Here is a 17,266-nt window from a genome sequence, read left to right on the forward strand (position 1 = left end):
GAATCTTAGAAGTAAACAATTTAGAGTCATAGAATACAGAATCATAGAAATATTCATGTAAAAATCTTATAATGCCAAATCTCAGATGCATCCACTTCAGAATCACAGAATATAGACTCTTGGAAGTATGCAATTATATTTCATAGGATGCAGAATCCTCTTACCATAAAATTTAAAATCTTAAAGTATAGGTTGAGTACACAATTTAGACTCTTAGAAGTATTGCATTACACATCTTAGAATGCAAAATTTTAGAAGTATTCAATTTAGAATCTTCAAATGTGGAATTTTAGATTATACAATTTAGAATCTTTGCATTAAATACTTAGAAGCATTTAAGTTAGAACATTAAAATGTAAAGACTGAGAAGTATACAATTTTTAGAATCTCAGAATGTAGTCAGATATATTTTAAAATAATAGAATACAGAATCTTAGAAGTATTCAAGTAAGAATCATAGATGGAGAATCTTAGAAGTATACAATTAAGATTCTTAAAATGCACAATCACACATATAAATGCAAAATCTTTGAATATAGAAGCTTATGATATAAAATTTAGAATATTAGCATGTAGATTCTAAGAAGTATACAACTTAGAATTTAGTAATTGAATGAAGTAAATTAGAATTAAATGAAGTAAATAATTTACAGTCTTAGAAGTATTCAATTCAAAATCTTAGAATACAGAATCTTAGAAGTATTAAATTTAGAATCTTATAATGTAGAACCTTAGAACTATAACTTGGAATCTTAGAATGCAGTAATTTAGAAGTATACAATTCATAATCTTAGAAAGCAGAATCTTTAAACTATATTATTTAAATTCATAGAATGTAGAATTTTAGAACCATAAATTTGGTATCATAGAAGTATTCAATTTGGTATCTTAGACTGCAGAATCTTAGAAGTAAAAAATTTGGAATCTAGAATGCAACAATTTAGCTGTATTAGAATCTTAGAATTTAAGGTCAAAAGTATATAACAATCTTAGAAGTATTCAACTGAGAATATTAGAATGTAGACTCTCTGAAGTATAATATTTTGTATCTTAGAATGTAGAATTTAGACAGATAAAATTTAGAATCTTATGATATAATTTAAAATCTTAGAATGCTGAGCCCTATAATATAGACTATCAGAATAGACAATTTATCATCATAGAAATATTCAATTTAGAATCTTAGAAGGCAGAATCTTAGAGAAATGTAACTTATCTTAGAATGTAACAAGTATACAGTTTATAATCTTAGAATGTAGAATTTTAGAAGTATTCAATTTAAAATCTTGTAACTTAAAACCTTAGAAGTAAACAATTTAGAGCATGGATGGTTAAACTCTGGCCTGCTGCCTGTTTTTGTACAGTCAGCAAGCTAAAAATGTTTCTTTTTACACTTTAAAATACAATAAAACTTTATTCAGAGATATAAAAACCATTGTTAGCTTGCCTTGCTGGCTGTACAAAAATAGACTGCCAGTAGTTTGCCAACCTCTGATTCTTAGAATGGAAAAATATAGATGCATACAATTAAGAATCTTAGAATTATATAATTTAGATTCTCATGATGTAGAAACTTTGAAATATTTAATTTAAAATCTTAGAAGGATTCAGTTTAGAGTTGTAGAACATAGAATCTTAGAAGTAAGTAATTTAGAATTTTAGAATGCAGTCTTAGAAGTATTCAATTTAAAATATTAGAATGCAGGAATTTAGAAGGACATGATGAAGAATTTTAGAAGGTAGAATCTTAAAAGTATAAAATTTTGAATCTTAGTATGTAGAATCCAAGAAGTTTAAAATTCAGTTTAAAAACTTAGAATGCAGAATCTTTGAGGGATTAAATTTAGAATATTAGAATTATTTAAATCCAGAGAAAGAATTATGGAGTCTGAATGCAGATCAAAGCATACTATTTGCTCTATCTCTTTTTTGTTTTGTTTCTCCTTTCTCGTGGTTCATTCCATTGGTTATAATTCTTCTTTGCAACATAACTAATGTGAAAATATGTTTGATGTGAATGTATATGTAGAGCCTAACTCAGATTGCATGCCGTCTTTGGGAGGGGAAAGGGGAGGGAAAGGGAGAAAATTTGGAACTCAAAAGCTTGTGGAGCTGAATGTTGTAAACTAAAAATAAATAAATAATTTTTTAAAAAAAGAATTATTTAAGTTAAAATCTTAGAATACATAATCTAAGAAGTAGACAATTTAGAATATTACAATGTAGAATATAAGAAGTATACAATTTAGAATCTAAGAAGTATTCAATTTAGTATCTTAGACTGAAGAATCTTAGAAGCAAAACATTTAGAATCTTAGAAGAAACCAACTTAGAATCTTACAATGTAGAGTGTGAGAAAAATATAATTTATAGTCTTAAAATATAGAAACTTAGGATCCTAGGATGCAGAACCTTAGTATTCAATTTAGAATCTGAAAATGCAAAATATTGGAAATATATACTTTAGAATCTTAGAATTTACTCAATTGGAATGCATGTTATTATAAAACAAATTGAAATATTAGAATATAGAATCTTAGAAGTATTCAATTTAGAATCTTAGAAGGTAGAATTACAGAATTCAAATTAGAATCCTAAAAAGCAAAATCTGAGAAATGTAAATTTTAGAATACTTAAATATAGAATATTAAAATGTACAATATTATAAATATGTAACTTAGAATCTTAGAATATAGAATTTTAGAAGTATAAATTTTAGCTTCTTAGAATGTAGAATCTGAGATATACACAATTTAGAATCTCAGAAATATCCAATTTAAAATATTGGAATGCAGGATCAAAATATTCAGATTAGAATCTTAGAATGCAAAATGATAGAAGCATGCAGTTTGAAATCCTGGAATTTAGAATCTTTGAACTGTATAATTTAGAATATTGAAATATAAAACTTAGAATCTTAGAATGTAGACTCTTAGAAATATTAAACTCAGAATCTTAAAATGTAGACTCTTAGAATTACACGATTTAGAATCTTAGAATGAAACATCTTAGAAATATTCAACTTTAATTTGTTGATCTCTTAGAACTCTGTTGGAAGTAATACAATTTAGAATCTTAGGCTCCAGAATCTTACATGGAAACAATTTAGAATCATGGAATGCTGAATCTTGGAACTATACAACTTAGAATCTTAGAAGCAGTGGTATCCTGGTAAATGTCTAATAATAGGCTGGGGGTGGGGTGGGAATTGTGCAAGGCTCACTTTTAAGCTTGATCTGCATTATTAACACGTTCTCCAGTGGAGATAATCAACAAAATCTGAATCTTAGAATGCAGAATTTAGATAGAATTTAGAATCTTAGGATTTAATTTAAAATCTTAGAATGATGAATCCTATAATATGGAATATTAGAATAGACAATTTATCATCATAGAAGTATTCAATTTAGAATCTTAGAAGGTAGAATCTCAGAGGAATATAACCTATCTTAGAAGGTAACAAGTATAAATCAAGCCCTCATTTGTAGTATTTGCTGATTCCCAAGGTGTAAAGGCTCTCACTGAATGAACATTTACAAATAGGCATTCAGGAGTTGGCTCCAGCACACCCCTATTTAGAAGTATGAAAGTTAGAATCTTAGATGTTTTAAATTTGAATCTTAAAATGAATAATTTTAGAAATAGACAATTTAGAAACACAATTTACAAATATACAATTAAGAATAACATATTAGTGCTTTAAAGTTTGCACATAGTTTCTCATTATAGTCTCACAACAACCTCTCCATTTTATAGATGAGGAAACTGAGGCAAAGAGAGGTGAAGTGACTTGGCCAGGGTCACATAGATGATAAGTAAGAAGTCATATTTGAACTCAGGTCTTCCTGACTCCACGCCCAGCACTTTATCCACTCCACTCCCTAGAATGTAGAATCTTAGGAACAAAGAATTCAGATTGGAGACCTAGAAATATAGACTCCTAGAATCTCGGAGCTGGAGGAGACCCCAGAAGTTATCTAGCACAAACATTCTCAGTGTAGGAAAGGTTCCTCTAGCTTTCCGGATAGGAGGGTCACCGGGAGAACCCAATCACAAATGCCAGTAGCTACACTAGTCTCTGCATACAGCTTTTCTCACTGATAGAGTCACTGTACAAGTGTCTGCTGAATGGGTTACTCTACATGGTACTTTTAGTAGCTACGCCTTTCCCAGGAGCCTGTGGGGCTCCCCAAGGGAGGCTGTGCCTCCCCCTCTGACCACAGTATCCATGGACTCTCATTGGGAGCCTGGCTATACCTTTGATGATGTCTGCATCCTCCAGGGGCAGTTTCCACAGTAGCTTGTATTTGCTGGCTATGTCAATGACGCTGGCGGCCGTATAGCTGCAGAGAGAGGGGAAGGTCTGAGCGAGGGATGGGGCCAGAGGGACAGAGTTTCCAGCCTCAGTTCAGACCGCACTCAGAGAAGGGCAGAGCTGGAAAGGGCATTAGAATACAGAGTATGTTAGAGCTGTAAGGGACCTTTGAAATGATCTCTTCTTTTACAGATGGGAAAAATAAGACCCAGAAAGAAATCAGGACTTTCCCTAAATCACACAGAGGGTCTGTGGCAGAACCGGGGCTAGAAAACTGATGTCCTGACTCTCGGGGTCAGATCACTCTCCATCATTCCCCCAGGAGACACAGAAGTTGGAAAGGGAATTAGGCCAACAGAAACTAGAAGATAGTCTGAACCCCCAGGGGGCACCCATTTAGCCACAGAAATGGGGTGCTGGAATGGGCTCCCTCCTAGGTATCTAAAGATTGAAGCCCTCTCTGCTTTCAATGCCATCCCTTCCATGAAGCCGAATTCCCTAGCCGCTCTCACGAAAGTGGTCTCTCCCTCTTCCCCTTGCTCACAGCTCTTGGCCTAAGGCTCTCCTCTCTTCCACACTATAGGCCGAAGGTGCTTGTCCTTCCCTCTGAACAGAGGTTCTGAACCTTTTTTGTGCATCTATCTGGTGAAGCCTTGAGACACCTCTTAGAATCATGTTTTAAAATAATTTAAAGAAATGCTACTTTAGTCATAGGTTAGTGGAAAATAAAGATGTATTTTTTTTTCAATCAAGTTCACACACTCCCTGAAATCTATCACTGTACCCCTTGGTTCCTGCACCTCAATAGTTAAGAACCCTTGGGTTATGGTATTCTTGAAAGTAGGGCTAATGTATTCAGTAAATATTTGTTGAAGAAATGAATGAATAACCCTTAGAATCCCAGACCACAGGGGAAGAAAGTAGAGAGAATAGGATAGATGGGGTGGGGCAGGGGGTGTCCCTGGTTTGAGCGCTCAGGCCTGGGCTGGTGGAGCCCTGCCCCTGCCCCAGGGCTCCCCGATCAGCCCATCACTCACAGACTCATTGAACTTCTCCGCAGGGAACCAGATTTCCGCTTCAGGGTGGTGCAGACCAGGAGGTCACTGAAGAGGAAGAGGGATCTGTCCTTCTTGCCACCAACTGCCTTCTGCAGAAGAGGGAGAGAGAACTCAGGCAGGGGTACTAAGGGAGAGGAAGCAGGACAGACAGTGTAGTGGGAAGGGCTCCAGCGTAGAGGGCAACAGATTGGGAATCTAGTCTCAGCTCTGCTGCCATCTTGTGCTGTGATCTCAAGCAAGCCCCTTCCCCTCTCTGGGTTTCAGCACCCTGCCCTGTGATAACCCCTGCCTCCCTCCCTCCCTTGCTGGCTGGGAAGGGCAAAGGAGCAGCATTAGGGAGAGCAAAGAACACTGGATTGGGAGTCAGGGGCCCTGGCTTTGGGTCTCTCCATCACTAACCAGCTGTGTAACCTTGGACATCACCTCCCCCCTCTATTCCTCAACTATAAAAATGGAGAGGTTGGGATGGATATCTCTAAGGGCCCTTTTGGCCCTGAAAGTCTGTGGGTGGATAATGCATAGGAAAGAGATTTCGGGCCCATTTTATGCCTATGTTATTAGCCTTATTGATTCTCAGGCACCTCACAGGGCATCTAACTATACTTCCCCCCAACACGGATTAGGCACCTTTATTACAGCCTCCTTGACTGGCCCTCATCCAGCCCCCACCTGAATAACATTGTGACAGGGAGTGCCCTCCCTCTCTGTTGCATTATGGGACAGTCCTGAGTGTTAGAAAGTTCTAGCATTCGGAGTGGAAAGAGACCTTAAAACCAGCTGGTTCTCCTTTCTACTGAGCCCAAGTCTACCTCCATCTGACTTCTCCACATGACTACTGATTCTTCCCTTTGGGGCCACACAGAGCAAGTGTGCTCCCTCTGGCCCCACAAGAATCCTACAGATTTTAAGAATTAACTAGAGGCAGCTAGGTGGCCCAGTGGACAGAGTGCTGGGCCCAGAGTCAGGAAGACCTGAGTTCAAATCCAGCCTCAGACACTTACTGGGTATGTGACCCTGGGCAACACATTTAACTTCTGTCTGATTCAATTTCCTCGTCTGTAAAGTTAACATAGAACCTATTTTACCTCTTAGGATTGTCGTGAGACTCAAATGAGAGCATTTTACAAACATTAAAGCATGATATCAGTGCAATTATTAACAATAACAACTCCCATTTCCAAATTCCTTTAAAGTTTACAACCATGCTGGGAGGTACTATTACCATCCCTATTTTATAGAAAAGGAAACTGAGGCAAACAGAGGTTAAGTGACTTGACCAGGATCACACAGCTACAGAATTTGAACTCGGTTCTTCCTGACTCCAGATCTAGTTCTCTATCCTCTAGGCCACATTGCTTCTCTATTATAGAGCAGTTATTTCATCCACACTCACCCCCTCCTTGGCCTTCTCTTTTCTTCTCTCCTCTAGCCTGAATACCCTACTTTTCCTAGACTGCTTCACTGTCCCAGTGTCACAGTTGGAAGAAACGATTTTACAGAGAGGAAAAACCTGGACTCAGACAAGGGAAGGAGCTGAAGTCCCAGGCATCTTTACCTCTTATCTCCCTCACCGTACCTAGCGCAGAGCTGGGCACATACTAGTCATTTAATGAATGATTGTTAATGTGCTATGATACTCTAAGATCTTAAGAGGGCAAGCGGCTATTTAATTCTTTCATCTTTATATCTCTCCAGGCATTGATCTTAAGAACTGGCCTGCAGAAGGTGCTTTTAAAAAGTCTGGTGACCCAAAGACATCATAAAAAAGGGAAAAGGACCTACATATGCAAAAATATTTATAGCAGCCCTTTTCATGGTGGCAAAATATTGGAAATTGAGGGGATGCCCATCAATTGGGGAATGGCTGAACAAGCTGTGGCATATGAATGTAATGGGATGCTCTTGTGCAATAAGAAAAGATGAACAGGCAGATTTCAGAAAATCCTGGAAAGACTTACATGAACTGATGCAAAGTGAAATGAGCAGAGCCAGGAAAACATTGTGCACAGTAAAAAGTTTGTTGAATTGAATCAACAATAGATGATAATGTCTCCATTTCCAAGGATATCTATATTTTAATAAGTACTTTAAATACTCCAAAGTCTTCAGAGGAATCCAACTCTAATGGTGGAACCCAAGGCACAGAGACAGGCAGGAAGGAGAATAGGAAAGGTTGAGGGGGACGGTGGGATCCAGGACTGATGACATGTCTGGAGACAGGCTTTGCTTCAATAAGGAGCGGCTGGGGATCAGGGCATGTGTGTGTGTGTGAGTGTATGTATGTGTGTGTGTGTGTGTGTGTGATAAGGACTAATCCTTCTCCCCTTGGTAGGATAGGACAGGATGAATGGAAAGTAGGAAAGCTTGAGGGAGGGAAGTTAAGCTGGATCTTACCACCTCTACTACCATTTCCTGCCTCAGGAACCTCCGCAGTGGAGCTTGGAGCTGTAGGTAGAAAGAGACAGGGGTCAGAGGTGCCCAATGTTAGAGTCAACCAGCCTCGGGTGACCTTAAGGAGGCAGGTGGGAGCTTCTCTCCATCCTTTTGCTTCTAGGACAGGACAGAAGCCCTGGGCTCCTTGCCCGTAGGGTTTCTGGATGGCCCCATCATCCCACCCTCCATATCCCAGAACTGTGAAGCAGTGTGACTCTCCAGGAAGCCCTTTCATTCTTTCTGCATAGGTCTGCTTACCCCCTTCTGCTCAAAACCTGTCTGTGGCTACCTACTGCCTCCAGAGTAAAGTTCAGGCTTTTGTTCCTGGGATTCAAACCTCTCCACACCTTGATGCTGCCCCTGTCTTTCCAGGCTTATCTCATCTTGGTACTCTCCAGGCTCTAGGCAAGCTGGAAGATTGCCTAGAATGCCCTCCATCTCCTTCATCACTGAGCTCTTATCCAGCCTTTAAAGCTCAAGTCAAATGCCTTTTCCTCCAGGAAGACTTCCCTGATCTCCCTGCTGGGTGAGTGGTGCATTTTTTCTTGTAAGATTCCAGTTTTCTGGGTTTCTGTTTTTGCCCCTATTGGACAGTAAGCTCTAAGAGGGCAGGGACTGTGTGTTAGCTAAACTGTGTATCTCCCTTTGTCCTAACACAGTGCTCTGCAGTCAATTCATCCCCTAGGATTTATCATGTGCTACCGCGTGGCAGGCCCTAGACACAGGTGGCAGCTAGTTGATGGAAGATCATTAATTAAATTATTTTATTGCCATCTAGCTTGGATGATTTTTGATGTTGTTGTTGCAACATGAGCTGCAGAGGTCAGTGGGTAAAAATGAGGTGGGCGTGAGTAAGGCTGCCAAGTGCTTCCAATGCAAATTTGCACAAAGGAATTTTGTTGTTGTTCAGTTGTGTCCGACTGCGGTTTTCTTGGCAAAGATATTGGAGGGGTTGGCCATTTCCTTCTCCAGCTCATTTTTTTTTTTTACAGATGAGGAAACTAAGGCAAACAGGGTTAAGTGACTTGCCCAGGGTCACACAGCTAGTAAATGTCTAAGGCCAGATTTGCCCTCAGGTCCCTCCTCATGCCAGAAGGGCCAGCATAAAAGATGGGACCCAGGAGGTATGTGATCAGAAACAGAGCTGCGCTGCCCCTGTGCCACGGGTGAGGGATAATGGCACCCATGAAGCATCAGAGCCTGAGAAGATGGATTCTGGCACCTTGGGCAGTCTCCCTCGTGGTCTATTTTTTAGTGAATAGTCCACAGAAGCAGCATTTTCAGAGATGAGAACTGTCAGCCATCAGAACAGGTGAAACAGGAAAGAAAGTTCTGGCCACCAAGGTCCTTGGTGTTGTCAAAAATGGCTATGATTTTATCACTGAAAATGGCATTTATGAGGCATTACCATCTGCTTTGCCAGTATATACTTTTGTACTGGAATACACACTATTGCATGTGGAAAGGACCAAGGGCTCTTTGGAGCTAAAACTTGGAGCTGAAACCTCCTATATATGTTGTCTTCCCTGTAGGAAGGGAAACTCCTGGAGAACAAGGACTGTCTTTTCTATTTGTATAACTAAGTACTGATTAATGTGAATAGTTTCTCCATGGTCTCATTATTCAAATTTGCACTATATACTTCTATTAGGATGGAACCAATTTTATCCAATTATAACTTTGAATAGTGCAAATTCAGATATATGCAAACACATGCTGAGATTCATTATTTTCACTTATCAAGCCCTAGCTGTAAGCCCAGGGCTTAGTGCAACTCTTTATATATAATAAACACTTAATAAATACTTTGTCATTCATTTGTTCATTCACTCATTCATTCAAGGATTGCACAAGATGAGAAGTCATGGATCTGTACCATAACCTAACTTGGACTGTGTAAATTAATCTTGTTTATATTATAATCTTACGATATACTATATTATCGTATGTATTATATTATATAATGTGTTATATTATAATCTGTTGATATACTCTATCCCCTCTGGTGAATTTGAAAGAGTCCTGAGGGCAGGGATTGTGTTTTATTTAATTTGTGATTCCTCCAGTACTGAACCCAGGGTAGGTATTGAGTAAATGCTTGTGGAATAGATAAAAGGTTGAGAGAACCTTCTGGGGTGAGGGGTTTCATCTAATGCATTCTTTTTTCTGGATGGGCTCATCCCCCTCCAGGGCCCATACCAATAGATCCCCATGTTCCTGGGTAACATGATGAGGGCTGGGCCTGCCCACCCCCTCCCCCAGAGTTCTTCCTGCCCTCATCCCCACTTCCTCCCATCCCCCAGCTCCCCCATACATCTTCCATGCCCTCGATGTGGGCTTCGATCTCGAGCAGTACTCGGGCATGCCTTTCCACCTCTTCTGCATTCTTCATCCCCTTGTTAATTTTCTCAGCCACTTGCTTGATGTTCCGATGGGCATCGATCAGGAACGGCCGGTCCGGGTGGTCCTCGGGTGTGTGTTTCAGGAGGTCCTTGGTAGGGGAACAGGAGATACAGATGGCTTCAACTTGGGGGAGAAGACACATCCTCCAAAGGGCCCCTCCTTCCCATGTTCAGAATTACCAGGGCAACAGGAGGGCCTAAGTGTAGACACCAGAAAGGACTTTCCCCAACTCAGCGCAGGCCTACGGACAATGACTGTTCCACCCCAGCTATTTATACCTATGTGACCTGAGGCAAGTCACTTGATCTCTCAACCTTAGTCTATTTGTTTATAAAATGGGTGCATTGGATTAGTTCTTTACGGCCCCTCCCAGCTCTAAATCTTATGATTCTATGATTCTCTTACAGGCACAGACCCACATGTTCAGTACCTGCTGGAGCTGGGGTAGGTGGTACCTTGGGTAGTTAGTATTCACTAAGATAAGAGGTAGTATGGGGTGATGGAAAGAGCTTGGGGTTTTAGTCCTGACTAGATCACCTACTTAGTGGCTAGGTAGCCCCTGGTAAAATACTTCTCTCTGAGTCTCAGTTTCTTTCTCTGGAAAATGGGGATAATAATTCCTGTATTACCTGCCTCATAGAGTTATAAAACTTCAAGGGCTGTAGATAAGTGAACCATTACAGACAAGGAAAGTCTGACTCTAGTCTCCTGATGCCAAGTTTAGCGTTCTTCCTGGGGTCCAAGATAGAGTTCGGTTGGAAAGACACTGGTCGGGATGGTCAAGACATTGCAGTGAATTTGGGAACCACCCAGGGGACCATAAACAGCTTTTTTTTTCTAAGTGATTTCATTTTCTTTCCTCTATTTTTAATTTTTAATAAAGTCTTGTTGCTGACTTCAGTTATTATGTCATTGTCATTTCCAGATATGCCCAGCCCTCCGTGGTGTGCCTTTCTTTGCAACATAGAAAAATAATTAAGCAACCATGTCTGATAGCATCTGCAACACCCCACACCCATATTCCCCCATCTTTCCAAGAAAATGAAGGAAGTACATTTTCTCTTCAATTCCTAAGCTCTTTCCAAAGGCCTATAACTATGAGCACAGTTCAGAAATAACTCCTTCTTGTAAACTCCCCCAAGGAGACCAGCTTCTCATGAGGGTCCCAGTGAAGGAGGGGTAGAAGTAATAAGCATTTTCTGGAGGCACAGAGGATTGTAGGCAGAAGACTTGAGCTCTCTGTAGACCAACAGAATAGTTTAGGAATCCTGGTTCTGCTCTTCCCCTCCCAGACTGATTCTTCTCAGTAGGCAAACTAGGCCATTCTTTGTCTCATTTCTTACCTAGCCTTAAATCACTGAAAGGTGTTGCCTCAGACCAACTGAGACCTGAGAAAGACCTTAGCTTAAAAAGGCCAAGGTCTCCCACTGCATCTTGGACCATCTCTTCTCCAGAGCTATATCTGGCCACTGGACCCAGATGGCTCTGGAGGTGAAAGTAAGACTGGTGACTTTGCACAGCCCTCCCTCACTTAAATCCAATTCACTTGCAAGTCATGGCATCACCTTCCCAATATCATGGTCCTCTTTGAGAATGAAGGACAAAAACAACAACAAGCCCATGTGACCCTTAGCAAGCTCCTCTCCCTTTCTGGGTCTCAGTTTCTTCATCTGTAAAATGGACAAATTGGTCTCTAAGTTCTCTCTCAGGTTCAGTCCTAGGCATCTATTTGGTGGCCCTAAACCGGGGAGATGGGCATTTGGAGAACTAAATGGACTAAGGAATAGTCCTCTGCTCTGCCCCCTTTACTGGTGGGCACAGAGCATGCTGAGGGACCCTAACAGATCGTTACGGCAAGGTTGGGTTTCTCCTCAGGGATCCTCCTTCCCGCCCACCCTACCCCAGCCAGCCAGCTCCCAAGTCACCTTTACGAGCAGCTCATAACGGGGGATCCTCTGCACCGGTTTGATCATGAGGTCAGACAGGGCCTGTTTCTCCTTGTTCTCCCGCATGCTTTGCTGCAACATATGTATGGGTGAGGGTGGGATGGAGGGGCCTCGGAGCTTCTATCCCCAACCAAGCAGAGGATCCCCCCACCCTATCCCAGGCTCAACCCTGAGAGAGAGACAGAACAGAGACCACGAAGAGAGAGTTATAGGCAGAGGAATAGAAACACAGAGACAAGTACAAAGACAGAGACACCCAGAGATGGAGAGAGAGAGGAGGAATGAGGGAGAGAGACAGACAGAGACAGAGACAGAGAGACAGGGACAGAGATTGTGTGAAAGCATGTAAGAGTGAGAGACAGAGATAGAGACAGAGACAGGGACAGAGAGAGAGACAGAGAGAGACAGAGAGTGAGAGAGAGAGACACAGAGACAGAGAGACAGAGAGACAGGGACAGAGCTTGTGTGAGAACATGTAAGAGTGAGAGAGACAGACAGGGAGAGAGATACAGAAACAGAGAGAGACAGAGAAAGACAGAAACAGAGGAGAAAAAGGAAGACCCATCTTCCCACTCCCTGTCCTTAGAAGCCTCCTCTCATCCAGTAAGGGGGTATTTTTCAAGGCTAACCAATCAGTGTATGTGCATAGAGAGAAGAGGGAAGGGGAAGGAAAAAGAAAGAGGAAGAGGAAGGAGGAGAGGGGAAGGAGAGGAAGAGGAGGGACAGGGGAGAGAGAGGAGAAGGGAGGTGGGAGAGGAGAGGAGGAAGTGGGACAAGGGAAGAGGAAGGGGACAAGGGAAAGGAGGAGGGGGACAGGAGGAGGGGGAGGAGGGAGAGATGAAGGGAGAAAGGTGGGGGGGGAGAGGTTCTTTTCACTTGGCTGAACTACTTTGTTGTATTCATTTTTTATGCATTTTGTTTATAATTAACTGTGTTCATCTTATTTCTCCCCAGTAGAGTGTAAATTCCTTGAGAACAGGGACTGATTCTTTTTTTGTCCTCATATTCCCTTGCATAGAGTAGGGGCTTAATCAGTGCTTGCTGAATTAAAATGAAGTGAAGTGAATTGAAGGTCTGATACACCATGAGGGCTCTATGGTGTTCAGGGCCCAGCTCTGGCTCCAAGCACAGAAAACAATCATTTTAATTGACACAAAGTCCATTAATATTCCAGTTCTTTAAGAAACTCATCCATTGGGTTACTGAACACTGTTGTCCCTCTGACCAAAGACGAAGAAATGTAAGCAAAGGGGATCCTGATGAAATAATTAGCCTGATTTTTGGGAGGCAGAACTCCTGTACCCATTTCTATGCCCTTATTTCTTTTTGACTGGGGAAGAGAGGGCATCTTTATATAGGAATATGGGCAAACACCCTACAGCCAGGCCAGGTACTCAGAATCTTTCTGATTGGCTGAAAGGGAGCCTAGGATTGTAGAATGGGCCAATGAGCTTGGACCAGTGCAACCAGGTGGGCAACTCCCAGATGAGGGCAGGTATGCTAGAGTGGGAAATGGTGTCTGGGGAAGAAAGATGCCATTTTTATCTGAGTCATGAGGGGACCCATATGTGTCTGGCCTTGACTTTTCTTTACAACTGCACATCTAGTATCATTCTCCTGGTGTGTTATTAGTCATAGAAAACACACTCTTGGGGTTTGGAGTATGGGGTGGCAAAGGTTGTGAACAGAAGTGATGTGGATGCCAGACATGGGTGCCCAGTGATGGTGGCAGGGGCAGGAAGGTGATTAGGGACGGGAGCAGTGGACACCAGTTTCTGAGCCCAGGAAGCCAAACAGATTCAAAAGCAGGGTAGGTTCGGGAAGCAGAGACTTGAGGTAGGGCCAGAGAAGTTTAGAGGGGACTGAAAGGTGACAGTTCTTGGCCTGAAGGCAAAGGTCCTCAGGATTTCCTCTATATAACAGGGGTTTATAATTTCTTGTAAAGCCTTGGGACTCTCTCAGAGTAATGTTTTTAAATGCATAAGATAAAGTTCTTAGGATGGCAAAGGAAACAATTATTTTGTTAATTATCAAAATATTAATGATTAATTAATATTGTGTTGATTATCAAAATATTTTTAAAAACCAGTTTGTAGTTTAGAAACTTTGCCTTAGAAAGGAATTGGAGCCTTGAAGGTTGACAAAATTCAGTAACGGCCCAAAGCCCAGGCTAGAATCCCTTCTAGGTTGGAAGTCTCAAAGTTTACGAAAACAGTTCCTTTTCTTACATGAAATTCAATTTAATTCAAGTTAATTCTAAATCAATCCAACAAACATTGACCAAGGGCACACCACATGTACATTGCTACATAAGACAATATCCCAGTCCTTATGGAGACCCCAGTCTATTGGGATGGGGGACCCTTAAGGTGACCAAAATGACCCCATTGGGGGTGGATAAGGAGGGTGGATTGTGGCCCCAAACTCTACTTCCTCATCCCAATGTTCTGTTCATGGAGGCTCCCTCCGTCCTCAAGCTTAGAGGGTCATTCCTATGTGCCCCATCCTCCCTGTGTGCCTCTGGACCCCGTACCTCCAGGAATTTGAGGAAGGCAGGCCGGGCCTCCTTGGCAATTCTCACGGCATCTTTGGCATTGAGGAAGTTATCAATGTAGGCTGAGTAGATGTTCACCAGGATGTCTTTGGAGAACTGAAATAGAGAAGAGGTAGGTGGATGGATATGGGGAAGGGGGTGGTATTAGGGATTATTATCCAAGTCAGCCCATCCACTGAGCTCTGCCTGCCTGGTCTATGGCCCATACTAACCTGCGTCACCTCAGTACATAATAATAATCATTGGACTATAGGATTTAGACCTGGGAGGGCCTTAGAGATCCTCCAAATCCAATCCTTTTATAGAGGATGAAACTGAGACTTGGAAAAGGGAAAGGACTAGCCCAAGGTCACACATGTAGCAAGGATCAGAGGCAGAGCTTCTGCTTTCACGTCCTGAGTGCTTTCAACCACATCACACTGAGTCTCAGTTGCCTTGTGGTCAGCCCGAAGCTACACTCTACTGTTGGGTCCTCTGGATGTCCCATATACACCATGCAGGGTGTGGCTGTATGCTAATGAGCATGCAGGCATGTGTGTGTGTGTGTGTGTGTGTGTGTGTGTGTGTGTGTGTGTGTGTGTGTGTGTAAGAGCCAGGTCTTCTCAGGGAGGCTGTGTGCTGCTTGGGGATAGGGATTAAATGAGTCATCTGGTCTAATGAATGAATCAGGGGTCTTCTGGTTAACAGCCTCCGACTAGATATGAGGAGACTGATTTCTTGGTCCTGGATCTGCCACTGTGTCGCATTGGGTCAAATAGGATAAATAATCCTAATTCAGCCTCACTCCCAGGGATGGCATTCAGATAAGGTGACAGCAAAGAAAGACCTCTGAGAAAGTAAGAAGAGCCCATCTGCTCCCAAGACAGAGGATCCTGGAACTCTATCAAGCTCTCTGGGCTCAGGAGACTCTGGGAGTGTTGTACTGAATCTTACCCCTAGATAGGCCAAGGTTAAGGGCTGGCTCGGGGGCAGGAGAGATAGCGATATCAGTGTCTGATTCTGGGATAGGCTCAGTTGGATTAGAGGAGCAATATTCGGGTCAGTTTCCAGGTCCGGGTCAGTGTCAATCTCTGAGTCTGGAGATCAATATCTAGGTTGGGGTATCAGTATCTAGGCAGTGTCAGCATCTGGGATAGGAAAGCTCGGTGTCTCGGTTGGTGCCGTGTGAAAGAGGTAGAGAAAGCAGTGTGATGGTCTGGATCTGAGTTCATGATTGGGCAAAGGGGTCAGTGTCTGTGCCTGGAGGTCAATATCCAGGTGGGGGGGTCATTGTCTGTGCCTGAAGGTCAGTCTCCTAGTGTGTGTGGGGAGAGTCAATGCCTAGGCCTAGAGGTCAGTGTCTGGGTAAAGGGGTCAGTGTCTGTACCTGGAGGTCAATGTCCAGATTCGGGGGGGGGGGTCAGTGCCTGGGCCTAAAGGTCAGTGTGTGTGTGTGGGGGGGGGGGGGCGTTAATCCCTGGCCCTGAAGGTGAGTGTCCAAGTGGGATGGACATAAGTGTGAACTCCCAGGAGGGAGCTGAAGTCCGAGGTGAGGCAGAGGGAGGGGTGGCAGGGCCAGGAGGGCTGGGGGTGGGGGGCTGGTGGCGCTCACCGACTGCACAAGCAGGTCGCCCACTTTCTGCCGAGTGTGCCACTCTTGCACACGGCTCTGCACCTGCTCCAGGAACTGCTCATGGTGCTCCAGCAGCTCTGGAATCTGGTTGAAGATTTCATCCACCAGGGACGGGTCGCATAGAACCGCGTTCTCAGGCTGCTTGAGAGGCTGCATGTAACCCTGGGGGGACCAAGCTGGGTTGGGAGGGGGCTGGGGCTAGGGAGTAGGCGGGCCCCGTCACTCCTGAGCCCCAAGCCTCTCGGGTCCAGTTCAGTGAGACAAACACATGGTGAAGCAAACACCCCGGCACACGTGTGTGCACACACATGCACACGCAAACACAGTTAGCCAGCTTTCTGACTGCACTCCCAGCCACAAGTTTCTCCCCACTCCGATTCATCCTCTTTGCAGTTGCCAGCGTGATTTTCCTAAAGCACAGGGCTGCCCGTGTCACTGCATTACTCAGTAAACTCCAGGGGCTCCCTATGACCTCCAGGATCGAATATAAAATCCAGTGTGACAGCTAAAGCCTTTCACAACTTGGCCTTTTCCTACACTTCCCATCTTTTTCTCTCATTTCCTCCTTTGCACACTCTCCGGTCCAGCCAGATTGGTCTGCTCGATGCGCCTCATGAGAGATGTTTGATTTCCTACCACCATGTTGTTGCAGAGGCCTAGAACGTGTAGAATGCTCTCCTTCACCCTCTCTCAGATTTCTTAGAATCCTAGACTCCTGGGCTTCCTTCACGACTCAGCTCCAGCTTCACTTTCAGTAGGAGGCCTTTTCAGGCTCCTCCCCACCCCCAGGGCCTACTGTCTTCCCTCTAAGGCTACCTTCCATCCCTTCTGAAGGAGTCTAGCATCTAAGGAGATAATGTATGGAAACCTTAAAGTGCAAAGGTTATAATGTTGTTTGTTATTGAGTTGTTTTTCAGTTGTGTCAGACTCTTTTTGGCACAGATA

The 17,266-nt window shown here is 42.9% G+C and overlaps 1 protein-coding gene across 3 annotated transcripts in view; it reads right to left on the bottom strand.

Moving 5' to 3' along the window:
* The window catches only part of ARHGEF17 (Rho guanine nucleotide exchange factor 17), a 150,873-nt gene that overhangs the window by 22,202 nt on the left and 111,405 nt on the right, over positions 1 to 17,266 (bottom strand). The window contains exons 3-9 of one of the 3 annotated variants that reach the window (XM_036746075.1): positions 16,301 to 16,483; positions 14,689 to 14,805; positions 12,135 to 12,227; positions 10,121 to 10,297; positions 7,768 to 7,818; positions 5,353 to 5,462; positions 4,258 to 4,343 (exon numbers count right to left, since the gene is read on the bottom strand). In XM_036746075.1, the coding sequence (XP_036601970.1) occupies positions 4,258 to 4,343; positions 5,353 to 5,462; positions 7,768 to 7,818; positions 10,121 to 10,297; positions 12,135 to 12,227; positions 14,689 to 14,805; positions 16,301 to 16,483 (817 nt within the window). The remainder of the gene's footprint in view (positions 1 to 4,257; positions 4,344 to 5,352; positions 5,463 to 7,767; positions 7,819 to 10,120; positions 10,298 to 12,134; positions 12,228 to 14,688; positions 14,806 to 16,300; positions 16,484 to 17,266) is intronic. The other 2 variants (XM_036746076.1, XM_036746077.1) reach the window with 2 other exon arrangements.

Source organism: Trichosurus vulpecula, chromosome 2, assembly GCF_011100635.1.
Source record: "Trichosurus vulpecula isolate mTriVul1 chromosome 2, mTriVul1.pri, whole genome shotgun sequence".
Classification (NCBI taxonomy): Eukaryota; Metazoa; Chordata; class Mammalia; order Diprotodontia; family Phalangeridae; genus Trichosurus; species Trichosurus vulpecula.